This window comes from Dermacentor albipictus, chromosome 3, assembly GCF_038994185.2.
Source record: "Dermacentor albipictus isolate Rhodes 1998 colony chromosome 3, USDA_Dalb.pri_finalv2, whole genome shotgun sequence".
Classification (NCBI taxonomy): Eukaryota; Metazoa; Arthropoda; class Arachnida; order Ixodida; family Ixodidae; genus Dermacentor; species Dermacentor albipictus.
The window spans coordinates 77,622,756-77,646,535 of NC_091823.1; the positions used below are offsets into that span (position 1 = coordinate 77,622,756).

The following is a 23,780-nucleotide window of genomic DNA, read 5'->3' on the forward strand; positions in this document are numbered from 1 at the left end:
TTTAGATCCATTAGGACGAATCCACCAGCAAAACATTTAAGAAAAATAATAAGGTGATCATAATGAAATTCACGGCACAGCTATGGTTCACATATCGAACGCTGTAAATAAACATTTCCACAAGTGCGTCGAAAACTTGCAACAGATGAGATGAAGTTCAATATAATGTTTCCTACACCTTTTCCTCCTGATGAAATGTTATTCCACTTCAAGTGCGCCAAACTAACTTGGAAGTTATTAGCGATTCCCTTAGCTCGACAAACACTCAGGTAAAATGACATACAATACGTACACGACTCTGAGATTGAACAATAAATATACGTCTGCGTTCTTAGCACTACTCGCGTGCTTGTACTCAGAAATTAGTCTGGTGGCATAAAGGTAAAAGCGCAGCGACGATATTAAACTCTAAAAAGAAATGTTTGCAGGCATGCTATGGTCGTCTAATTAAAGGTTAGTTATTAAAGCGACAAACTTTTATTATACTAGTATTTTCAACAGGCAATTGAGTGTTGTTGACCCCGTTCCGAAAGTGAACGTTTTCCCAGTAATCTCACTTGCCGTTTTTCGTATGCTTTATTGCTTTACTTAGGAGCTGAAATGAAAGCCTAATAAATCAAGCAAGTGTCAGCGGACTACACTTAATTCTGGATGCCCATTCCTACGCTTATCATCCAAATCGCTGCTTTTCTAGATAGGAATGCCAAAAAAAACCACACCTTTCTCCAAAGCATTCGACATGTGCAGCAACATGGTGCTTTACAGATGTCCAATTCAAATAACAAGGGCTGCCTTGCACAGCACTAAACCCAAAACGTCGTGTTATGTCTGTGAACGAAAATTGCTAAACATAATGCATCGGTGACGCTGAAATGAAAGCAATAAATCTTCCGTTATGTGCACTTTCTCCTAGCATCGGGGAGATCAGAAGAATCGAGTTCAAGAACCGTATTTAAGAAAAAGTTCTAAGCAAGCATTTGGTTGATGGGGCATTAACGAAAGAAAAGTTCAGGCATGAGAATACAAGAACGAGATAAAACATAAGACAAGCGCAGTCCACTTCAGAGAAACAAAGGCGCCTCCTAAAAATGGCGGACGGTGTCCCCTCAGAAACTTCCATGCCCTTAGGAGTTTTCGTCTCTGTGGGGATCGCTGGAGTCTGACTGGTGAACCACAATAAATGTGAGGTGGCTCGTCAGGGGCTTCAGTCGGACTGTGCAGGTGGATCAGGCCATGTGAAGTTCCCGAACAGGCGATGCTGGGGACCGCACCTGAACGCCCTCCGGAATCGAGGGCACACAGGGAGAGCCACGTTGCATATGGCAATCTATAAATTGAGATTGTCAAAGTTAGCATCGCATTCGGCGGGTGTCGTTGTGTTATTTTCGTTTCAGCGCCTAACATTTACAAAGTTCAAACCTGAATGGGGACGAAAAAGGACATGGCACAAAAAAGACAGGGACACGAGACGACAACACGCACACAGCGCTGACTTGTAACAGTTTATTAAAGCGACTTAACTAAACGCCAAACAGAATTCCGCATAATTGGAAGCTTAATCAACGAGCTTATAACTCTCATTATCCAACTGGTCGTTTCATACCACATTGCACGAAATGTGCTATGTTCCATGCAACCTAGCTAAGGAAACTAAATTGCGGCTTCGTGCCGCAAGCTGTTGCTCATAATTCAAAATGGCATGTGAATACGCCCCGCGATTAGTGAGACGGCATGCTACTATTTTATGCAAGCTGATGCCTCCTTTTCGGGCATGCATAGTTTCGTATTCGTGCTTTTAGACGGACGCTAAAGAGAAAAAAAGATAACTCGAGATTTATTAGAAAAAGAGAAGCCTTTTGCAGCAGCGAAAATGCCAGTCCCACTCAGAGGGGAGGCGTGATAATCAAGAGAAAACGCAGAAGCTAAACATGAGTGGCGACGATGCTTTGAACTTACAGAATCTGGGTCGCTGCTGATTGGTTAAGGCCACTCGTCTCTGTGACGTCATCTGTACCGTCTAATCTCGCCACACCGCCATAAATTTTAGAGCGTCTGCTTGTGCCGAGTTAAATTTTTACCGGTAAAGATGGTTGTGGGTTCTATTCTAAACAAGCCAAAGCCACAACGGCCGCAACGCCTGTGGCCACACCAGCTCAAACACGGGATCATACTATGAAATCCGTGACGCTACACTGACGTACCGCCTTTGGCGTTTCGGCAAGAAGTTTCAGAAAGAGAAGTTTTACACGAACGTTCCATTCCAGCAGTGAGACCTCATGGCGAGCTGAACGAAAATTAAGTTTCGGAAAAATAATTTATCAGTCTTAACCGATGTAGAGTCAGTCTGTAGCCTCACGTTAATGAAAGGCGTGCACGGGCACAACAAGGGCTTCCAGACAAGTGAGGGGGGGGGGATATTTTGTAAGAGTCCACTAGGTGGACTCTTACAGAATCTGGTTCGCTGCTGATTGGCTAGGGCCACTCGTCTCTGTGACGTCATCCCGATGCGCACTGTGTGTGCCTGTGCGACAGACACGCGCTGAGATAAACGCTATGCTTACATTTCCTTTCACCAGTTCACACGCAAGTCATGTGACCATTCTGGCTGTATACATTTTTATGACTGAACATTTAAGAGGATCATTCTTGTTCATGAGACACTAGCGTCTGTCTGTCTGACAGTCTCCTCCTCTCTCGTAGAGCTACATCCAATCAACACCGGCCGAAATGGACACTCCACTGGTGGACTCTTACAGAATACCCCCCCCCCCCCCACCTCCCCCCTGTTTTGGGAAAACTGTGCACGGGAATATAGCAGGCGCGAAGGTGCAGTACAACAGTCACAGCGCACACCTTACTTAGGCGCTCGCGTCCGGAGTAGCCGCAGTGGTCGAAGCAGCTGAGGAGGAAGAACACTTGCTCCGGCTCCATTCCTTTGAACAGACCATTTTGGTTCTCGCCAGACGGCGGTAGTGTCGCATTCTCGCCGCCGGAGGAAGGCAGGCGCCAATCGGGCATTTCCGGAAGGAAGCTGGCCGTGTGGGCCGCGATGCTCGCCAAATACACGTCGCGAAACTTGCGCTCGTTTGCCTCCGGGAATGTGTCCGAGGCGTTTAAGTACGCGAAGAAACGCTTCATGTCCTCCTTCAGCTTTAGCACGCTCGGGTCCACTGTCGCCGTACTGTGCGACTGAACGTGCGAGACGGAAGAAATATAATAAAATAGTGAAGGCTTTGTTTTAATGCTTGAAAGCAGCCTCAATGCAACTATCATCGACCCGGCACATCCGCTACCAAATTCAAGACTAATTTGTAATGAATTTACATGCATTATCACAGTCGGCAGTGGTACGGTACCGCGAGGAATCGTACGGGAATCCTGTCCCAGAGAGCGCATTCGTAAAGCCCTCCATACAGAGGTCATACGTCAGGACGCTAGCTGGCCACCACTTTGGCATTTATAGGTTCTCTATATATATTGTTGCTGAAAAAATTAAGCGAAGGCCCTCATTGGAATAAGTGAACCCTCTACCGTTTCTAAACCTTAGCCTGCGTTGAAAAGCAAGCTTTCCACAAAAGCTGCTAGGCAAATGTAAAATTTGCAAGATTCTAAAACCGCACGGTCTCTGTTTTCAGCGTGTAGAAACAGTGCGCAAGAAAATGCTTTAAAATATGCACAAGTTCATGCACAAAACGTCCAGTCACACTGTCATGCGGAAATAAGTGCAGCTAAAATCAGCAGAAAATGGTTTAACGCTGACTGGGGAAGAGACCGCACGATCAAGTGAAAGTGAATTTTCTCGTTCAGCGCCAGCTGCGAAGTATCATTATTGTGGCGCCTTAGTTCACTGAATGGACACAGAAAGGTGGATATGCATAAATATTTAGGAAAATAGCTGTGCTAATTCCCGATATGCCTCCTCTAAACATTCCCTCATTTTAACGCTAAATAGGCAAAGTATATTCCCTGCCCCCGCGTTCAGCAAAATGGTGGCAAGACGCTTAACTGGCACTACGAGTCGTTTCACTGCTTTTCAGCTTTTCCAAAGCACTTACCTCAAATAAGGTGTTGTAAAATATAAAGAACCAGAGTAGCACAAAAACCTGCTTCGAGGTCCGAGTTCCAGTCACCGCTGAAGCCACTGCTGGTGGATGCCAAGGCTCATACAGTGGTGATGATGAATAATACTGATGTACTATCACCTCGCGGCCCACCAACAACCGGTAGAGGTCGATTGCGGCAATCCCTGGTACGTGGTAAATGCTGTGTTCTGGTTGGCGCAGGGACTTCTTGAAGTAGCTCGCTGTGGCCATGGCTGCCTGTCGGTACAAATCGAAAAATAACATGTCCGTATAGTTGGGAAAGTATGAGTACGCGTTGTCGAGCATCTCCCATGTGTACGACATATTGAAGGCGTTGGTCGCGAGCCGGGCACTGACAGTTTTCACCAAGTGTTCGAACGTCACACCGTAGGAACTCATCCACAAGCTCAATGAGCGTATATCTAGGCGCAGGATGTTCCACGAGGGAGTCCGATCGCCCAGGGTGTCTGTTGACTGGCGCCACTGCACGAGAGGCATCAACATCAGAAGGGCCTCTGTGCATATGAAAAAATGGTAGTCTCCTTCGGTACCTTCTAGGCCCATGTCCGCAAGCATGCTGTTGGTCATGTACTTCGAGATCATTGGAGACAACGCCCACACAACATAGGCGCCCAAGAATAGCTTGAATCGCTCCTGGTACCCTTCCTTACTCAGGTGCGTGCCGTCTAGGTTGGCGAAAAAATCCGGCTGAAGGTTGATAATCGTGTCCTCGGGCCAGAGCTGCGAGTCGTCGGGAAGGTGGCCGTTGATGGCTCGCCGGAGATCTGGATCGCTCAGATTGTATAAACTAGGCACTGTGTCATCTCCCCAGTAAAGATGCGCGAGTTCGTTAATCTCTATGTGGGTGTCCAGCACCTGCTTAATCATCCGGGAGTAGGACTGTCCTTCGCGGCCCACAACCTCAGCGCCGCGTCTCAAGTAGTCCTTCACCTTTCCTTTTTTTCGTAGCGCCCTGATGTGTTGTCTCCACTCAGAGCAGCGTGGGTCAAGTGTCATGTAGATAGTGTTCTCCGAGGGGCGGTTCGGATGGCGACCCACATAGAAGACCCAGAACATCGGCATGCCAAACTTGAGTGAGGCTCGCACCAGAATGTTGAGCAGCTGCGGCCTTGTAGCAGGAGACTTGCTCGGCCAGGGTAGACCTAGCTCTTCAAGGAATTCTTTGAGTTGCGCGATGTTTTCTCCGCCAGCCTAGGGACGGCAGACAACCGAAAATTAGCGCACATGCCACTCTGCGCGTATTGTGCAAGTGCAGCGACTGCCGATGGATCTGGTGAACTCAGCGTTGAAATTGCCCCTTGGTTAGCCAGTAGCCTTTATCCTATCCTGTCTCCATTGAGTTGAAGTAAGTATATTGGCATGCACACACATGTCACTCAGAAGTGTTAGAAAATGGCTTCGAGCAAGCCCTTCAGCCATGCAAGTGGCCGAAATGCCAATTTGTCGTGTTAAACTTTTCTATAGCTACTTCACTTTCGCATGCCGTGAATATTAATGCTCTGTCGTCAGGTATTCTTTGATCGCTACCGTTAAAGGGAATAAATTCTCTTGCTCTGGGGGCATGACTGTTCATAATAATTTTTTTAATACAGTCCACAATTCTGAAAGGAAAGATATCGGGAAAGCGTAATGATAAATCACGTTTAAAGTAGTAACCTTTGTTTTGCCAACCTAAACGTAAGCGCAAGACATCCTAGCCGATTTATTTCGCCTATATAAACCTACTCTTGATTTTACGTTATGCAGATCGTGGTCTGACAATAGTAAGTGTATCTTGTAAGAATTTTGCATGTGCAAGTTATCCCGCTGTGGCCCTAACAATATAACGGCTGTAGCGCAATATACATATGCAGCGAAGTGCAGGGTAGACAAAACAGCCTTTAGGCTGGCCATGTGGTCAAACAAGGTTTGCTCCCTAATAATCGATTAGAACTATAGCCCAGGAATCTGAAATGGGTGGAAAAACAAACGAGTGCCCTCAAATCATTCGCCCCTTCACCATGAAAACCGACTGTATTCCCTTTTAACACATCGATAGTGAGTGTAAGTGGTCCTTTAGAGGCAGTGTTCACTAGATGTGTAGCTCGATGTGGTGCACTTATGTTATAAAAAAAATTTGCATTTCTTAATATTAGTTCGCGCAAAACTATCATGACTTAGCTACGAGGCAGCCGCCATCACATTAAGCTCTATGCGGATACATTCAAATAGAACGTTACAACTCTAAGCTCAATGGCGCAGATAGGGTGATGACCTTGCCATAAATTTGATTACCTTCTCTTAGCATAACGCTTTAAGTCATCCTTTATGATCAGGCACTCAAATATACTATCAAAAAGAAAATAAAAGTTAAAGAGGAAAATGCTTTATAAGATATACGTAAGCTCCTAGAAATCGTACACTATAGAAGGTGCCAGCTGTGTAAAGGGGAGAAGTCCCAAGCCAATAGGAGCAGCACTCTCCGAGAGGAGCCTCTGTCCGGTCCTGCTGCTTTAACACTTCTTGCGGGGCGGGTCATGTGGCGCGCAGTTCCATTCAGTGTGTCACGTGACTCACCGCACCATATGCGCTCCGACTCATCCGACGTCAGCGACCGCCTCAGTATAATTTTATAAATTATTTACTTTTATTCCAGTGGAGATCATACTTCAAGACACAATGTGCCGAAAGTGTAGGGAACGTACGAGCTCGGAGCCATCTGTCACATTCGTACCTTCATTTCTTTCTCTCAAAAGGCACTTCGCCCGGATCCCTACTCCACCACCTCACGAGTCTCTCCATAGAAAGGCCCCACACGACACTCATCGGACCTCTTCGCGCGCCTTCCTCTATTACGTCAGCGTACACACCTTATGCAATGCCTTCGATTTCTCCATGGTGTGTGAACAGTGCTCAACTAAACCTCACAATCTCAGGACTTCAGAAAAAAATCGGTATTGCCGTCATCTGCACTCAAGCAACTTACTTTACTCCTCTTGTGCGAGAAATACAGCAACTGCACAGACGTCAATACTGGTGTCTCAACTACATCAACTAGGTCCGCTGGCGCTGTAGTTTTCGCAACAAGGGGAGTAATCCAAGGGTTCAAGACTTCGCATACCATTAGGTCTACAGCTGCAGAGCTCAGGGCTGTGCGCGGTGAGCTTCGTGTGATCAACACAGATAGTCCTAGAATATGGGTAGTCTTCTGCGATTCAAAGCCAGGCTTATATTGTATACACTCATTTCTCCGACATCGAACTCACGTTTAACATACGTGCGAAATCAAGGCACTTATCCATCACTCGAGAGAAAAAGGCCATGATATCACTTGTCAATGAATACCAGACCATTCTGGTTTCATAGGGAATGATGACGCATATCAGGCAGCTAGGATGTAGAACCAAGAAGCCCTCTGGGTCCCAATTCTACTCTCGAGGACAGACGCTGCGAGACAGCTTCGCATTTTATAGCACGTATGCTCTCCTTAACACAGTGCAATAGCGCACATACAGGGTGCACCATACTGCACAGACTCAACCCTTCAACTGCAACTCGGACCTCCGGCCGCACTGCAGCGACGCGAAGCGTCTGTGTTGGTTGTGGCTGGAAGTGCCTTCACGAAAGCTTGTTCAGCAGTAATTGGAATAGCTGACAGTCCTGCATGTGATGTTTACGGCTGCGAGGGGAACATTCATCACCTATTGTGCCACTGTCCTCAGTTTGAAGTGCAGATACAATCGATGTCCAACGCATTCAGGAAACTAGATGATCGCTTTCTGAGTTTACGGACAATACCAGAGCACCGTAACCACCGATCATCGGCTCAGAAGGCAGCGAAGGCACTTTTGTGCATTCTGAGAACATTTGGCTTTTGCGAGCACCTTCTACTCTGTAGTGTTGTCCGTGCACGTCTCTCTACCGCCGTCTCTCTCTTTCTCTCCCTTCTTTCTATTCTCCTCCTCCCTTCTCTCAGCGCACCGTAGCCAACCGGACTCTTAACTGTTTAACATTTCTGCCTTCCTTTTATCTCTCCCTCTCCCTCCCTCAAAAGGGATCGTGCAAATTTTCGCGCTATAAAAAGCGGCTCGTCACCACAATATAGCAATTTTAGTAAACAATGGCAGCTTCCCCAATTAAATAAGAGTCATTGAAAAGTCCCATTATTATCTAGAAAGTGTGCTTCATAATCATTCCGTAGTTTGGGCATATATATAGTAAGCATTTATGTGGACTTCGTCTTCTTCTGTAAAAAGTAATCATCAATAATCGGTTTGTCTGCGTTTTTGCCTCGGCGCCATTTTTCCTTCTTGGAATAAAGCGCCGTCTCTATCATCGCATTTCAATATAAATATATTTCCGTTTTCTTATAACGATTGCCTGCAAATTCCTCCCAGACACAGGCGGCAAAGGCAGAACTGAAGACGATACAAGCGTACCGGTAGAAGACGACACAGTATAAATATGTACCGAAACAGCTGTAAACATTGACACTAGTATATCTCACAGACAGATTATGGTCTTCATGACTTACCTTGCTGAGGCAGCGAAGTAAGAACCCAGCGGCTTTTCCCTTTGCCTTGGTGGAATGGCGAGGGATTTTCTCGAGGAGTATGCTTTTGATTGTTGACTGAATGAAAGTCGTTCTGTATCTGTCTAAGGGGGATATGTAGCGGCGTATTTCACCGTCCCAACCGCTGCATACAAACCTATATATATATATATATATATATATATATATATATATATATATATATATATATATGCAGCGTTGGCATGTAGAGCATTAACATCACCCAATTTGTTATCAATTGAATACTCAGCCTAAGCGTTACATCAATGTTTCTAGTAATACAACACCAGCTAAAGTAACTGTTTGGTTTAAATCTCTTCGCGTCATTCCGGTGTACTTGAAGAGCCTTTAAAGCTCACCAGTTCCGCGAAAAAAAAATATTTTATGCCTTCTTTGTCATTAGGCTTCCGTATCGGTCAAACGTTTTCGGGTTGCGCCCTTTTCCGCTGTCTATCCCGCAACGTCACAAAACTGCGAAATCTCGTTGCGTCAAAGTGAAGTGCAAGCAAGGAATAGAAGACTGCTGCCCTCCGATCACTCTGGCACTGGTTACTCGGTGCTGCCGGGAGAACGGATTTCTTTGCTCAAAATGAATGTTTTCGCATGGCAATATAACATTAACTAGCCCTTTCTACACGTATATGACATTGTTTTACCAATTCTTCTTTGCTGAAGGTCCCTTTTAGCGGCATTTTTAACCTTCCGTTGCACGCCGCCTCGACTTTCGACCAGCCGCCACAAGGTAACTGAGTAAGTGGAAGTGAACCAGCCGAAGGCGCAGGCACCACCTTTCTCATCCGGTTGTTTATTATGCGAAGCATACTACCCCCACAACCACGCTCTTCCTTGCCGCGCCGCGCCCGGCCGCGTAGCTACCATATGACGTCATAACAGCTGCAAAAGCGGAGGCTCAGCTCGTGCGCTCGCTTGCGGCCGCGTAGCTACATAGCCGGGTCTCTGCTCGTGCGCTCGCCTGCGTGAGTTGTTTCTTCGTCTAGCCGAACCAAATATAGCCAAGCAACAGCAGTTCACCAGGCTAAACAGTGGTTCAACAACAAAAATAAAGGCTAGAATGCTTCGCATCCGGGGCTTAACCTTAGCTAAGCCACAGCCATTTTTTTTTTCACTGTGCTGGCTCGGCCCCATCAAAACCTTCCCCACTTAAGCGTGCTCCACGCCTCCTAGGAAAAACTGTGTTCGATGTAGGCATTGCTATTCTCTTTGAAAGCAAAAAAAGTGACGTCCTATAAAACGAGGTCCGCGTTTGACACGGCGTTCCGAACAACGCTGCGGGTTACCGCCGGATTCTTGCGTCGGCGCTTATGTAAATTGGACACCAGGTGATCGGAATTAAACCAGATTGGAAAGCTGTTACGTTATACGACCCCAGATCTCGTTTTTCGTTCAGCCATGCGGCAACCACCCTATAGTTTCAGTCATCTCTTGAACCGTAGTTCGCAGTACTCAACACTTCAATTTTCCTACCATAACTAAAGCGAGCTTTGTCAATGTCGATACATTCAAGAAAAATTTCTTAATCGCTACTTTAGGAAGAAATAAAAAGCAAATGGTGGCCAAAAAGTCTAGAGCAAGTTTCGTACACCATTCATTTCTCCAGGCTTACTTTCCTTTGCTAAATAAGCAAGGCGTAATCTTAGGTACGCGAATATTTAATGCCCTTCGGGAGTGGGAGTGTTAGCTAAACGTTTACGATAAGGTCCATGTCCCGGAATATATTGCTGAATTTCCTCACTGGCAGTGCAGGCAAAGCCACAGTTGTCAGTGCGTTCCTTCCTGTGTTGGACCACTCGTGAACGCGTATGGTTAAGTTGCAGAAGCGGAGAAAAGCCAGTGGCCGGGACCGATGTGTACGTCAAACCGAACCCTTGGCCCGAGACGTTAGTTAGAAGTTGCGCGGCACGGTTGGGTGGAAAAGAGATCATACGCCTTATTTGTCAATCAGCAAGCTTTAACACGCTCTCTGAACAGGATTTTTTTTTTTTGTCGCTAGAAGGTGGTATGGTAAAACTAGGTATAGCTCAGGGAGTGTCCACGACGAAGCATGTTCTTCGTTAAATATGCTTCAAAGCCAGTTCAATATTAAGCGGAAGTCTAATATATTGACCGTTATTAGTATATAAATAGTCATTACATAACACCACAAAATGCAGTCTCAACGTCAAAAATGTCTTGTTAAGCCAAAAAAGACGCTTGAGCGTTGAAGTTCCTGCTCTAGCATGGGTGCTATGATTACATCAATTTTGACGGCATCTGAATGGCCCTAGCTAATTGGTTACCTGGAAATATGAACCATATTGCATTCCTAAAACACCAAAGAGCGAACTTGGGAAATTTCAAGAACTTTCGCTGAGCTATAGTAGCCGAAGTACGAAAAAAAAATAAGTTTAGGACTATACGGTTTCTGAGCGAAAGTAGGTTGCCGCTGAAACGGTGACCACTCAATGGCATAAGAACAGTGAAAGTAGTCGCAAATAGGTTTGCTATCATACAGCATGAAGATGTGTATCGCCAGAGTCATGTTGTACATCTTCTGGTATTACCCACGGAAGAAGTCTACATTTCGGAGCATCTCAACAATAGACGCGCAGTGAATTTCGGCGACAAACGTCACAGCGTACGTCACAGCGCTGCCACTGACCACAGCATGTAAATCTTGAAACACCATAAACTCCTCGCGCGACAGCTAGTGACAGAAACTTAGTCAACAAAAGTTAGTGGGCGGTCGGCTATAAGTGCGTCCCGCCACTCGGTTCCGAGTATGGGAAAACTAGGAAATATGCAAGGAAAGCTGGCTGCTTTAAAAAACGCGAGAAATAATGATATGAATCAATGTTGTTTAACGAAGGAACTAGACGGGGGACTAACGACCCTCGGCAGGGGCGTTACGGACGTCGCACATCAATTATGCCCAGAGATAAAAAATGAATTACTGGATTTTACGTGCCGAAACCACTTTCTGATTATGAGGCACGCCGCAGTGGAGGACTCCAGACACTTCGACCACCTGGGGTTCTTTAACGTGCACTCAAATCTATGTACACGGGTGTTCTCGCATTTTCGCCCCCATAGAAATGTGGCCGCTGTGGCCGGGATTCAATTCCGCGACCTCGTGCTCAGCAGTCCAACACCATAGCCACTCAGAAACCATGGCGGGTCTATGCACAGAGATGAGTGTGACGGAAAAGCGTCATCGTTTTGCGAAAACAACAGCCCTATATAGAATCTACAAAACCCACTGAACAAATTAGAGTGCTCCGCTGAATTCTTTGCCTTTGAAGCAACCAAGCGTCAATCCTGTCAAATGCATGCAGGCTTGTCACACGTGCCACCGAAGCACAATGTGAAGCCACGAGAAGTTGACGAATGTTCGATGCGCTAAGGACGCGCGAAATATTAAAGAGAAAAACTGATTAGAAGCTTCGGAGCATTGATGCATGAGCGAGGGGAGCATACATGCTGGCGTGTATGCTGTCTGAAGCAGCGCCGTATGCTGAAGCAACGCCGTGCACTACGAAACGCAATCAGACACAGCAAAGGTGTCTTCTTGTGGTTCCGGTGTTTCTGTCTGCGCGTACGTACGCGTCGCTAAGCGTTTTCCGTGGCGAATGTGAAAACTGGAAATAAACCTGTTGTCGGAAGTTATCGCTGTGTGTTATCTCATGTGCCTTCTATCCGTCACTGTACGTTCGCTACAACAAATTAGGCAAGCTATCAATAAGCCTATAAAGCTACCTCTTCGCCATTACAAAGCGATGGGAAGTGCGTGTCAGCTCAAACAATGGGGATTTTTCTGCAACGACCTTTGCGCCATCTGCCATCGCGCAGCATGTATCGCTGTTTTCTTTTTTTTTCTTAGTTTTTTTTTCCTTTAATGCCAGTGCGGTGAAAGACGGTGCTACATTTCCGTTGCAGTGGCATCGAGAGTTTCTTGTGTGTGGCCATAGACTAGGCCTTCATCCGTCGCAATCGAGAAGCAATCTCAAGAAGACCTCCAAGATAACACAGAACTTTACTGTCGAGGTGACAACACATAGCGAAAGTCCGCCAAAACATTCCCGTCTTTTCAAAGGGGGAAATGGTTTAGAGATTGCTACCACTTAGCGGCCCGAAAGAGACTAATTATACCGCGTTGTCAGGCGATGACGTAATTTTTTTTGCATCCGGGAGTGTGCGCGCAACCTGGGAAAAAAGTAGAAACCGCTTCTGCAGTAAACTTGTGACGTAAACACCACGGTAGAGGAAGAAAATACAACAAACGAACATTTGGCCTTCATTTTTTCTTGTAATATTCAAGTCATTACTTCGAAACTAACGAAAATAAAGCTTTCAAAATATATTTCGTCCATCTGAATTGCTTAAACGTTATTGTTTAGTGCCCCTTTCAGCCCACGGGTGCTATTTCGGGGCTTTGCATCATCCATGATCCAACTATGCAGCCTTTCTTGGCTTCCGATTTTTTGGTGTCGCGTACATTGTATCAGGTTCGCAAATAAACGTTGACACGACGTATGCGGTTGCGACTAAAACATATTCAAAACTTTCAACTTCGCAGCGTATTTCACCAGGGACACTCACTCACACCCAGAGTTGCACGAAGTTCATCGAAGTGAACTGATTAGAGCAACTTCGCATTGTGCGGGGGCGTTCTGTCGAAAACAATTGTGCGAATCACTTAGGTATACCACTATAGTTTTGTGTACATATAATCAGGGGCTTTTTATAGCAAAGTTGTTTGTAGCTATTGTTGTTCTTCTTATGCAAGAACCTTGGGTAAATGAGTTCGTACCTTGGTTCATAACTCTGTCACCTCTCTGACCTGGGATAAACAGCTTCACTGGTCATCCCCCTTCACAGAGTGCAAGGGCTCGTGATAGTATAGGCTTTAATGAAACGCTAACTAGTAAGCTTTTGCCGCGGCTACACAATTTCTTTTGTCGCCTCAATTAGAAATAATAGATACCAAGTTCCAGGTAAAAGTTTAGTACACTTGGAGGTGCTACCACGAGAAGAAGCAATTCAAAATCCTCGAGAAGAACGTTAGGGACGCGTTCACATCTTTTACATCTCTCATATGACAATACGAAAATATGTTTATGAACGTTACAGGGCCACTATATCAGGACTTATGCTGTTTATTCTGACTTAAAGTATAGTGTCGCTTCTCATAAGCACACCTGTATTCCTGTCTGGAGTGGACTGGAGGCATCAAACACTTAAAACGTTCTTCGTTGATTATAATGATTATGAGCTGTATCACTCATCTCCTCTACATCCCAGCAAAGTCACTGAGATAGTAGAACTCTAGAAATGACCAGAAGATTTACTGATGAGGACCATACTTCAGTAAAGAGGCAGCGCTTCGCTCCTTCTGGCGGAGTTAAGACTTCTTTCAAAAATTAATCAAAAGCATGTCAATGCCCTATAAACTTGAAGTCGTCTGCTTCACCTTATTAACAGTAGCCGAAGCAGGAATGTCACTGGAGCCAATGTTTTTGCAAGAAAACGTCTTCATCAGGGCAGCAACTGTTTTCCTTAACCGCCGTGGTTGCTCAGTGGCTATGGTGTTGGGCTTCTAAGCAGGAGTTCGCGGGATCGAAACCCGGCCGCGGTGGTCACATTTCTATGAGGGCAAAATCACCCGTGCACTTAGATTTAGGTGCGCCGTCAAAGAACTCCTGGTGGTCCAAATTATTCTCGAGTGCCCTACTACGTCGTGCCTCATAATCAAATCGTGGTTTTGCCACGTAAAACCCCATAATTTAATTTTGACTGTTTTCCTTAGCGTTCAAATACTCGTAGCTCACTCTCCCCCACTGTTGAAAACATCAATAGCCTATCACATCTAACTAAGCTTGTTGTTACATATCTGCGACAATACTTGGGGCCAGACAAAAAAAAAATCGAAACAAGATTGGACAACACCAGCACGCTTGTGTTGTCTAATCTTGCGCTGTTTGGATGCGCTGTATCCAAGTATTCTCGCACCTATAGCCTTTCCATTGAGTGTGAGAACAGCGGACTGTGAATGCGGAGAGCGTTTCAGTGTCGGCGCGTTTGTGCTCGAATAGGGCAGAAATTCTCACGCGTAGAAGTCGTCGCACGGGTGAACGCTGTGGTTGAGCGAGGCCTTGAGCTTGCGGTCAAGGGTGAAGCAGCCGCGCGGGCAGTCCACGGCCCGAGCCATGAGCAGCGGTGGCACAGACAACAGTGCTACCGACATGGCGGCGGCCAAGCTTAGCACGAACGAGGTGTAGAGCACGTAGCGGCCGCCATGCGAGGTGTCCTCGAGCGACCACAGCTCTTCGACCGGCTCGTCGCTTGCAGTGGGGCTAGTCGGTCGCGTCCACCGTCCCGTTAGCTGCACGGCGTCCGGCATCTCCCGAAGCAGCAGCCTGCTCAACCGGGGTCCCTGACTGACCTCCTGCGGTGATTCTGAGAGCAGGACCGACTGCATGGTGGTCAAAGGGATAAGAAATAGGTCCGAAAATTCAGGAGCGGTTAGCCCGGACAACCTGGTGACTTCGGATTCTTCTTCTTCTGCTCGTGGCCCGCGTGAAGCTAATAATCACGATGACGTCCTTGGAGGCAGCGGCCCCTACTCATTGAGAAGAATTGTCCAATATGTCGAGGTAGATACTTGGGGACCGGCCAAGAATCGGGCAGTTCGAAATAATATGTCCCGTAAGAGTGCAAAATTTTATAGTGGCCAAGTAAGAATGGAAAGATAGAGCCTAAAGTAAGCATGATGCTGTAAATATGAAAATACAACGATGACCATAAAAATAAAACAATTAAAATTCAATTGGCATGAAAGAAAAGGAGGCTTAAAGTTTTAAATTTAGAGCTTAAAGCCTAAAAGAAAATCTTGGATGACAGCGTTAACCTTTCCGTCGCTGTGCCCAAGTGTAGAGGCACCCAAAGATATTACATTTTGAACAGTTAAATCTAATCCAAGAACTCAGGTGACTTTCATAAATGGGGCGATGATGATGATCATAAACGTTTGCAAATATCCACTTAGTGGGGTTGGCCAAGAGAGAAAACAAGCAATGAAGTGAAAGGTAGGGAGGACCACAAGGTGAGCGTCCGGTTTGCTATCCGGCACTGCGGTAATAGAAAGGGAAAATAGGGAAATAGGGAAAAGGGAAATAGGAAAATAGGGAGAGCGTGAACGCTGCTTCAAGGCCGGAGGCTGCATAGGAATCCTATAAATGGTTACTCAGGCCGTATTTGAACGGGGAACAACAATCATACGTGCAACTTCTCTAGGTGCGATAAAACGAGTACAAGTTGTGAAGAAACAGTACCAATGACTTAGCTGGGTTGCAAACATAGACACACACAGAGAGACAGAGAGAGCAAGAAAAGAAACTTTTATTACAGGTCGCAAATGTCCAAGCTTTGTTTGCCTCCTTTCCCTTTTTCTTGAACAACCTCCTGGATTAGGTCGACCAAGAATTACCAGAGCAGGTGCTCGGTACCTCGTAGAGGACCGATCCAGCACTCTTCCCAAGAGTTTTGGTTGAAGAAACAGATGTTCAGTAAGTGAGTAGCTATTTTGACATAGCCGGCTCTAACGGCGCCTGCTTTCCGAATTTTCTATACCTAAAAGAAATAACAAAAATATAAATCATTCAGCTTCTAATCTAGAGGAAAAGACGTTTGTTGCTTTCTATAGTAGCAGCCACATAGTTTTACATCTTGCATAGTATTTGGGCCAGACTTATGCAATGTATCCTGCATCAATGGCAGTGTTATTAAGACGAAAGCCTTCGGTGGCACATACCCCAGATGGTCTGAAAAACGCGGTGCGCGGTAGAGAAGGTCACGTGAGCTCGCCTCGCGCGGACACGCGCTCGTGCCACTGCTCGCGCGTTCGTCGCCTTCTTCCACTGGTGGCTCCGACGCCGCTCGTCATGCCAAAAAAAAAGGGCCTGTTTAATTAATATACAGTTAGTTAAAGCACTCGAACGCACGAGCTTTAGTGGGAGAAAACAATTTATAAAAAGCAACAACGCATCCGAGTGAGAATGTCTAGTAATTTAACGAATGTCTCTTGAGCGTGCAGGCTTTCGCCTTCATCTTTTTTGGCGTATGCTAAGTCGACTGTAATTTTTTTTTCATTTAATGAGGATGACAAGAATGAAATTAACCTGCGACGCCAACATTGACGCATGATCACTGTACTATACCCTCTCCTCGTGGGTGCTTGCCATCGTTAAGAGGCATCACCAACAACACCTGACGCATGACGTTCTTCCAATATAGCTCACTACAGTTATGTGCAGACGTTCTCTGTAGGCGTCTTACTGCTTAATACATAACTTGTTTTTAAATTTAGATATAGAAGCATGGGAAGCCAGGCTATGTTGGAGCCGGCTATCCCACAATTCTAAATTAGGTGCTCAAGCAACAATAGAAAAAATGAAAAGAAAGATGAAAATAAATACTTCTGTTCCTTATCGAAAAGTAGCTTTTACGTCCAGCTGTACTTGCTTCTCAAACACTACTGAGGACACCAATAACATTTGCTTACTTCTCTTCACTCCGAATTCGTGTCGGATAAGTGGTGGAATGAGACAAGAAAGAAGCAGCTGCCCATTTTTTCCTAAGGCATGCCCCTCCTTAAAAAACAAGGATCGATAATGCATGTAAATAACATAAGGCTAATCGCATTCACTTCGAATGTAATGAAATTATTAGAAAGAGTATTCGATATTTTTTTTTAACGGATAATATTTTTATGTGTTTTTCTTGAGCCCCTCTCTAATGAGATTTAGACCCGGATTCCCGATAGGGTGCGTACATGTAGATTTAGAGGGACGTATTAAGATTACTCGACACAGGTGGGAGCATGCAGCTTTAGTGGCCTTTGATTTAGCTAGCGCATACTAGAGCGTAGAGTAAAGAGAATATCATACTCCTGAATGCTGTTAAAAGAATGAGTTTTCCTCGATATATTACAAATTGGATATATGAATTTTGAAAGGGTAGGAAATTTCATTGTTCCCAACGTGGCTTGTTTGCAAAAAGAATATAAACAATCAAAAGGAGTTCCCTAGGGATCTTTCCTTCCTCGAATTTTGTTTAACATTTTACTAAGGTCAATCTCATTGTACGATACTGTACAAGTATACGTCTATTTAGACGACATTGCATTCTTTGCATCTGCGAGTGATATTCACTCATTACAAAGAACACTACAATCATGCTTAGGAACGTTGAAGCTTGGTTTCGGATACTGGAATGTTGCTTAATGTCAACAAAAGTTCCTTTATCGTATTTCCATTGAACGCGGCAGTTAACATCTATCTCCAGTACACTCAGAAAATAATTCCACAGGTTGACTTCCTCACATATGTAGCTGTCATATACGACGCAAAACTGAGCTGGAGAAATCACATTGATCATGTTAAATCTAGGGCAGCATGCGCTCATGGCATGATAAGCAGACTTGGCCGACATCGTGCTGGGCTACGCAGGGACACTCTCATAATGAATGATCGCATGTACGTTCAACTGGTACTGGAATTTGGGTTTGTGCTATTCTCTGGTGGGCAAGCACAAGAGATTAACACCCTCTTTCTTCTAGAGCGGGAGATTTCGGAACTGTGCTCGTTGTCGGAAATTTGTTGCTACCAATGTTTCATGTCAAGAAGCACGGCTGCCTACTCTTCCCTGCCGATTCTGCATTCTATAAGAAAAAAAAAAAACATGTTTAAAGATTTATGAATCTTCATTGAGACGATCACAATTTATATTTATTAATGAAGCGAGGGCATCTTTATATTAGCACTGGTCCCGGTTACATAGACCTCAGGTTTTGTTTGTACATGATGAGCTGGAACCACTAAAAGTTACTGTAAGCGAGATCATTTGCTGAGACAAGGCCCTGCCTAAGATAAAGATTGAATTTAATTATAGATTTCCATCCAATGCCAAACTCCGGCCCACTACATATGCAAATAGCGTGTTCGAAGATAATTTAACACAATCAGTAATTGATAAGGTGATCGCCACTGATGTGCCAATGAATAAGGAGAAAGCTGGTGTGGGTATTTTCCTAGAGTTAGTATCCACGTCACATGCGTTCTGCTTTCCGGATTTTACACCCACATTTCTGGCTGCACTATCAGCCATTATCATAGCTCTTCGAAAACTTCCTTTAAATTATCAAACAATAGTTTTTGTGACTGATTCACTGTCAGAATGCACATCACTCACTTTATCTTCAGACGCTATCGCAGTCAACGCATTTAAATTATAAAGCCCTCCATACGTAAGACTGATGAGATTGGTGTAGGTCCAAGGCCATCGCGGTATATTCTTAAATGAAATGACTGATGCACTTGCGAGGAGATGTGCTCTTGGCCCAGTCAAGTCCGTTATGCCTACTTCGGTTTTTTTCACCGGCTAGGTTTAGAAATGTTTTTGTATTCCAAGATACTGCGAAATTCAAAATCTCAACGTTGGAATTTAAACATTTCACGTGACAATAAATGGTGTCTCCAAAAGAAATCTTCAAAACAAAATTACGCGGCCGCATTCCACCATTAAATATTTAGCGCTGCATGTCTGGTCTGGCACCGTCTGTTCTGTGTCCTTCCAGTCAGGAACCTGAAAACATTGACCCCTTTCTACTAACAGGCCATCGATTTAGAAATCACAGAAAGGAACCGGAATTTTCATTCCTAATAATATATATCTATATTTAAATACTCATAATATGCTCTCCTACGGGGATTCCTCATTGGACTTTAGCCACAAGAACATCTGCATCGCCATTTGTGACTATCTCTTTGACGAAATGATGAAATGAGCGCTACGAAGACGCGGACGAAAGAACAACATGTACGATGTACGTCTTCGTAGCGCTCATTTCATCACATGTTGTTCTTTCGTCCGCGTCTTCGTAGCGCTCATTTCATCAAGTATGCATAACCAACTCACCCACATCAAGCTTCTGCCATAAGGCTACCATATTAATTCTCGGAAGTAACAATGGGACACTTCATGAAATAGCTGGTCGCGCGTCCGAAATTGTTCTTATACCCCCTAGAATACCCCGAAATTCACTGTAATTACAGATAATATTATTAGCACCGGCTTCTTGGCCAGTCCTCCGTAGTGGATAAGCACCACAAGCGAAAGAACGAGGAAGCGAGCAAGCATCAGCACTTATCGCCGTGGTGGAAGAGGTCTTGTTGAGGCAAGCCAAACCAACGGCGGCACAGCCATGCCCTCCCTCTGGAATTTATCGTCGCCGAAGATGGAAAGCTCGTCGCTTAGCGCAAAGCGCACCGACATGTTCGCCAGCGTGGACAGGACTGCCGCCACCGCGGCCGTGCTGTCCGTGGCACTCTGCCTGCTCCTGCTGTTGGCCGTGATCGTGTCGGCCACGATGTTCTACGGCGAGGATTACCCGCAGCCTCCCGGAGCCCTCCTGCAACTGGCCACTGTGATGGCACCGGACCCGGTGCACAGCGAGGGTGTGACATCCACCGGGGCGTCTGTCGAGACTGCCGGACCCACTTCGCCCACCCCGACTGCTTCCAGCAGCAGCAGCCGCTCAACCACCGCCAACAACGCGATGGTCCCAGACGAAGACATCGACGAGTCTGTTTAATAGGCTCCATCGCCTTCGTCACATGTTCTGCGCATGCAGGATATCGAAGTGCTAGATTTTACTTGATTGCGTATATCATGCGTCAGATATTGGAATAGATTATGTGATCCTGTGGTATTGGCACGAATCTCTTCATATAAATGTACGCCTACTGAGTACGAATGGGCGTTCATTTCGTGCTTCAGTGAACGACGCGCCGTGCTATAATTACTTACCTGTTAAACTTACGAGGCATTCATCGCGCGCATACATAAACCCTCGTTTCTTACAATAAACCTTCGTTACGTGTAGTGATTCCTTTCTGTTTTACTTTCGTGTTGTGTCATGTCTTTTACCCTAGAAAACATCATGTTCCTTCTCTACTCACGCACCAGTGAGTCAGATATTCATTTAGCACATTTTACAGGCCACCACTTCCGTTGCGGCTACAGTGTGCAGTGTAAGGCGCGCCTGGGGCGTCGGTTAGGTACCAGAAGTGATACTATTACGCTCACCGCAGCGCCTTCCTCAGCGAGGTCCCACCTTTGAGGAGTGACCCGTTGGCTTTAGCATTCGGGTGCTACGTGCTCTGCGGCGAAAAAGGGGGCCCCGTGCGATACGCCCCTTCGATCACAGTGCCCACTTTAAACAGGCTTTCGAATGAAAACCTGGTCTCTAGGAATTCCGCAAAGAAGTATTCGATCATTCCTTACTGCTGCCGATTCAACGATATTGGCACATCCTCGTACAAAGCACATACAGGGCTACAGGAATGACGCATTCTGCACTGCTTTTGAGTATAATGTGCACTGCAGTATTTACAAAAATAGGTATAGTATAGTACTTGCTTCAGAGAAAACAGATACCTAGATGATTGAACCCGCATAAGCGATACCACATGCGTGCGAGAGTACGCACACACGCGCACACGCACGCGCACGTGCACAAGCACACGCACACGCACACGCACAAAAACACACACGCGCACACAAACGCACACGCGCACACAAACACACATGCACACAAGCACACACGCACACAAACACACACACAGACACACACACACACACACATGCAAATGCCACGTAGCTGGGCACAACCAAGGTAACGCTGTTTGCCGTCGCTTACGTAAATACGTAATTATTCTTAATTTATTATACAGCGTGAAATATTATAATTACATGAAAAGTGTCATTGAGAAAATTGTAGAGCAACATCAAAAACTGCTGCTTTGTTTCTGTTGCTCAATACGTGCTACATAAAAATGCTTTCTTTTTTTTCGAGCGTGAAAGAGGCCCGCGAATACACGCAAATTTGCCGCTCCACTGGCCGATCCAGGCGCTTATTAAGAGTAAGCTTTAGCTCGGGTGCTCCTATCTAAATACATGTAAAAGGAGTGATGGTTTCGAATTTGTTGTATAGGTCGTCAATGTTTTATTAATTATTAAAAGAAACGAAGCTATCAAGTTTCCCACTATGTAACTCACCAATGAAAAGCGGTATCACAATTCCGTTAACTGCATCTAATAGTGAACCTAAAGGGGACAAAATTGATATGTTACACCTGAGGAGGAGGAGGAAATAACTTTATTGCGTTCCCTGCGAGCTAGTGGAGAGGGCCAGAGGCCCCGCCTAGGTGACGGCGTGGAGTTCGTGGGTCCAGGCGGCATCTTCGGCCCGCTGAACTGTTACACTTGAATCTCCAAAAATTTTGTTATATGAAAATGCAGCTCTTGCAGGCTCCTTGTACGCAACATAATGAATTCACGTAAGCTATAAATTTTCATATAGAATGTGACCTCCTTGAATGATCTAATGGATGCCGTTTATAGAACCTCGATATCTGTCCTTGATGCAGAGCTATTAATTTATAAACTTCGCTCTTCTAGCTTTTTCAAACTTTCGAAATTTGAAAATCTTTTAATAATACAGACTGTAAATAGAAAATACGCTTCCAACCGACACTAGAATTTAACTTTCTGTATCAAATGTAACACATTTCATTAAAATCGGTCCAGGGGTTATCCCAGCAAAACGTTTTTACGTTTTGCATGTATTTGAATTGGCAGTGTCGGAGTTGCGGGCCCGAAGTAAACCTTCTTCTTAAGTACTATATGCTTTCTATTCCCCCTGCCGGCGACCTTCAAGTCACCTTGAAGCAAAAGCTTCAAGGGGACAAGGGGGCGGCTGAACGTTAGGTGGGCGGATGAGATTAAGAAGTTTGTAGGGACGGGATGGTCATAACTAGTACATAACCGGGATTGTTGGAGAAGTATGGGAGAGGCCTTTGCCCTGCAGTGGGCGTAACCAGGCTGATGATGATGATGATGATGATGATGATGATGATGATTATGATGATGAAGCAAAAGCTAGAGCCGTTATAAATTCCGCGCAAGTTGCGAGAATAAAACGAGATCCCCCCAGCCCTTTGTACAGGATCGCATTACGTACACTAGTTACTGCCAAACAAGTTACAAAAAATATTACTCCGAGTCCTTCCTAATGCTTGTCCACAATATCACTCAAGCCGTAACTTCTAGTGCGCTGAAGTTCTATTTGTCATTCGCAGTAGCGACGTCCAAAGGCAGATACAGGACAACATACCCTTCAATTATGGGAAACGTAGTTTGCTGCAGAACATGTAGTACTGCGCTCGTCCAGGTGCAGCATGGCGTGACGCCGGAGGCGTCGGATGCTCTGCTTTGCCCAAGGAGGTCTGAAAACCTTCTTAGCTTTGCCTTCCTGGAGGAAGGGGAAAATTGACAGTTCCACCCAAAAGGGGAAGCACCGATTGCGATATCAAATTAGTAGACAGCTGTACGAAGTAAGGATAGTAGGTTTATCGGCCGCATAAAGTTGTAAGCATTCGCTTACTAAATAAATTAACAGTACTACAATGCGTTAGCGTGACTCAACGAGGACGTATACAGAAAGAAACAGATACACAGAGACAGCGCTGTCTGGATGTCTGCTTCTTTCTACGTTCTCGTTCAACCGCCCTTATGCATTCTATCATCAACTCAAACCAACAAGTACGCCAACACGTGTATTAACTAAATTAACCAGCACGGTGTCTCGCTCGATGAGACGGAAACTCGCTGTCAAAATTCTGGAGTGAGGAATCGCGGCAGGAGCAAGGCGAATTGACCTTCTTGCATCTCTCGCCTCAATGCGATCAAAACATCGAAAGCACAGCGCACACGAAGCTACCGGCACTACGCGCAGTCTGCAAACATCGCAGATCGCTGCTAAGATGAGGCCCGCGCGGGCGTCGGAGATCGCTTTCAAGAAACACGAGCGCCGGCAACGCGCTCCTACCGCGTCCGCCAAAGGCGTCAACTGCAGCGTCCGCGATTGACGCGGCCAACGCAGTAGTAGACGCCAAGGATGTCTCACCTCAGCAAGGGTTGGCGGGCGACGAAGACATCGAGGCAGCCTAGAAGCCGCCGGCGAAGAACACCCCTCCTTCCCCGCCTGACACTCCTGTCTCGGGCGCAAC

The 23,780-nt window shown here is 45.7% G+C and overlaps 1 protein-coding gene across 3 annotated transcripts; it reads right to left on the reverse strand.

Moving 5' to 3' along the window:
* Nucleotides 1-933: 933 nt before the first annotated feature.
* LOC139057414 (uncharacterized) lies at nt 934-15,387 on the reverse strand. Of its 3 annotated transcripts, none has more exons than XM_070535627.1 (5): nt 14,760-15,375; nt 8,617-8,791; nt 4,056-5,294; nt 2,859-3,189; nt 934-1,327 (listed from the first exon to the last, which is right to left on the reverse strand). In XM_070535627.1, exons 1-5 carry the CDS (start codon nt 15,128-15,130, stop codon nt 1,227-1,229), a joined length of 2,217 nt encoding a protein of 738 aa, XP_070391728.1. In that variant the 5' UTR covers nt 15,131-15,375; the 3' UTR covers nt 934-1,226. The 3 variants fall into 3 exon arrangements, with proteins under 3 accessions (XP_070391728.1, XP_070391727.1, XP_070391729.1); XM_070535626.1 differs by having other exon boundaries at nt 2,854-3,189; nt 14,760-15,368; XM_070535628.1 differs by lacking the exon at nt 2,859-3,189 and having other exon boundaries at nt 14,760-15,387.
* Between the last annotated feature and the right edge of the window lie 8,393 nt (nt 15,388-23,780).

Coding starts and splice junctions, on each gene's coding strand:
- LOC139057414 (XM_070535626.1), bottom strand. CDS start 15,130: ATGCAGTCGGTCCTGCTCTCAGAATCACCGCAGGAGGTCAGTCAGGGA. Junction 8,792..14,759: donor CCGTGCGACGACTTCTACGC/GTGAGAATTTCT, acceptor ATATATATATAG/GTTTGTATGCAGCGGTTGGG. Junction 1,328..2,853: donor GACGCGAGCGCCTAAGTAAG/GTGTGCGCTGTG, acceptor CTCAATTTATAG/ATTGCCATATGCAACGTGGC.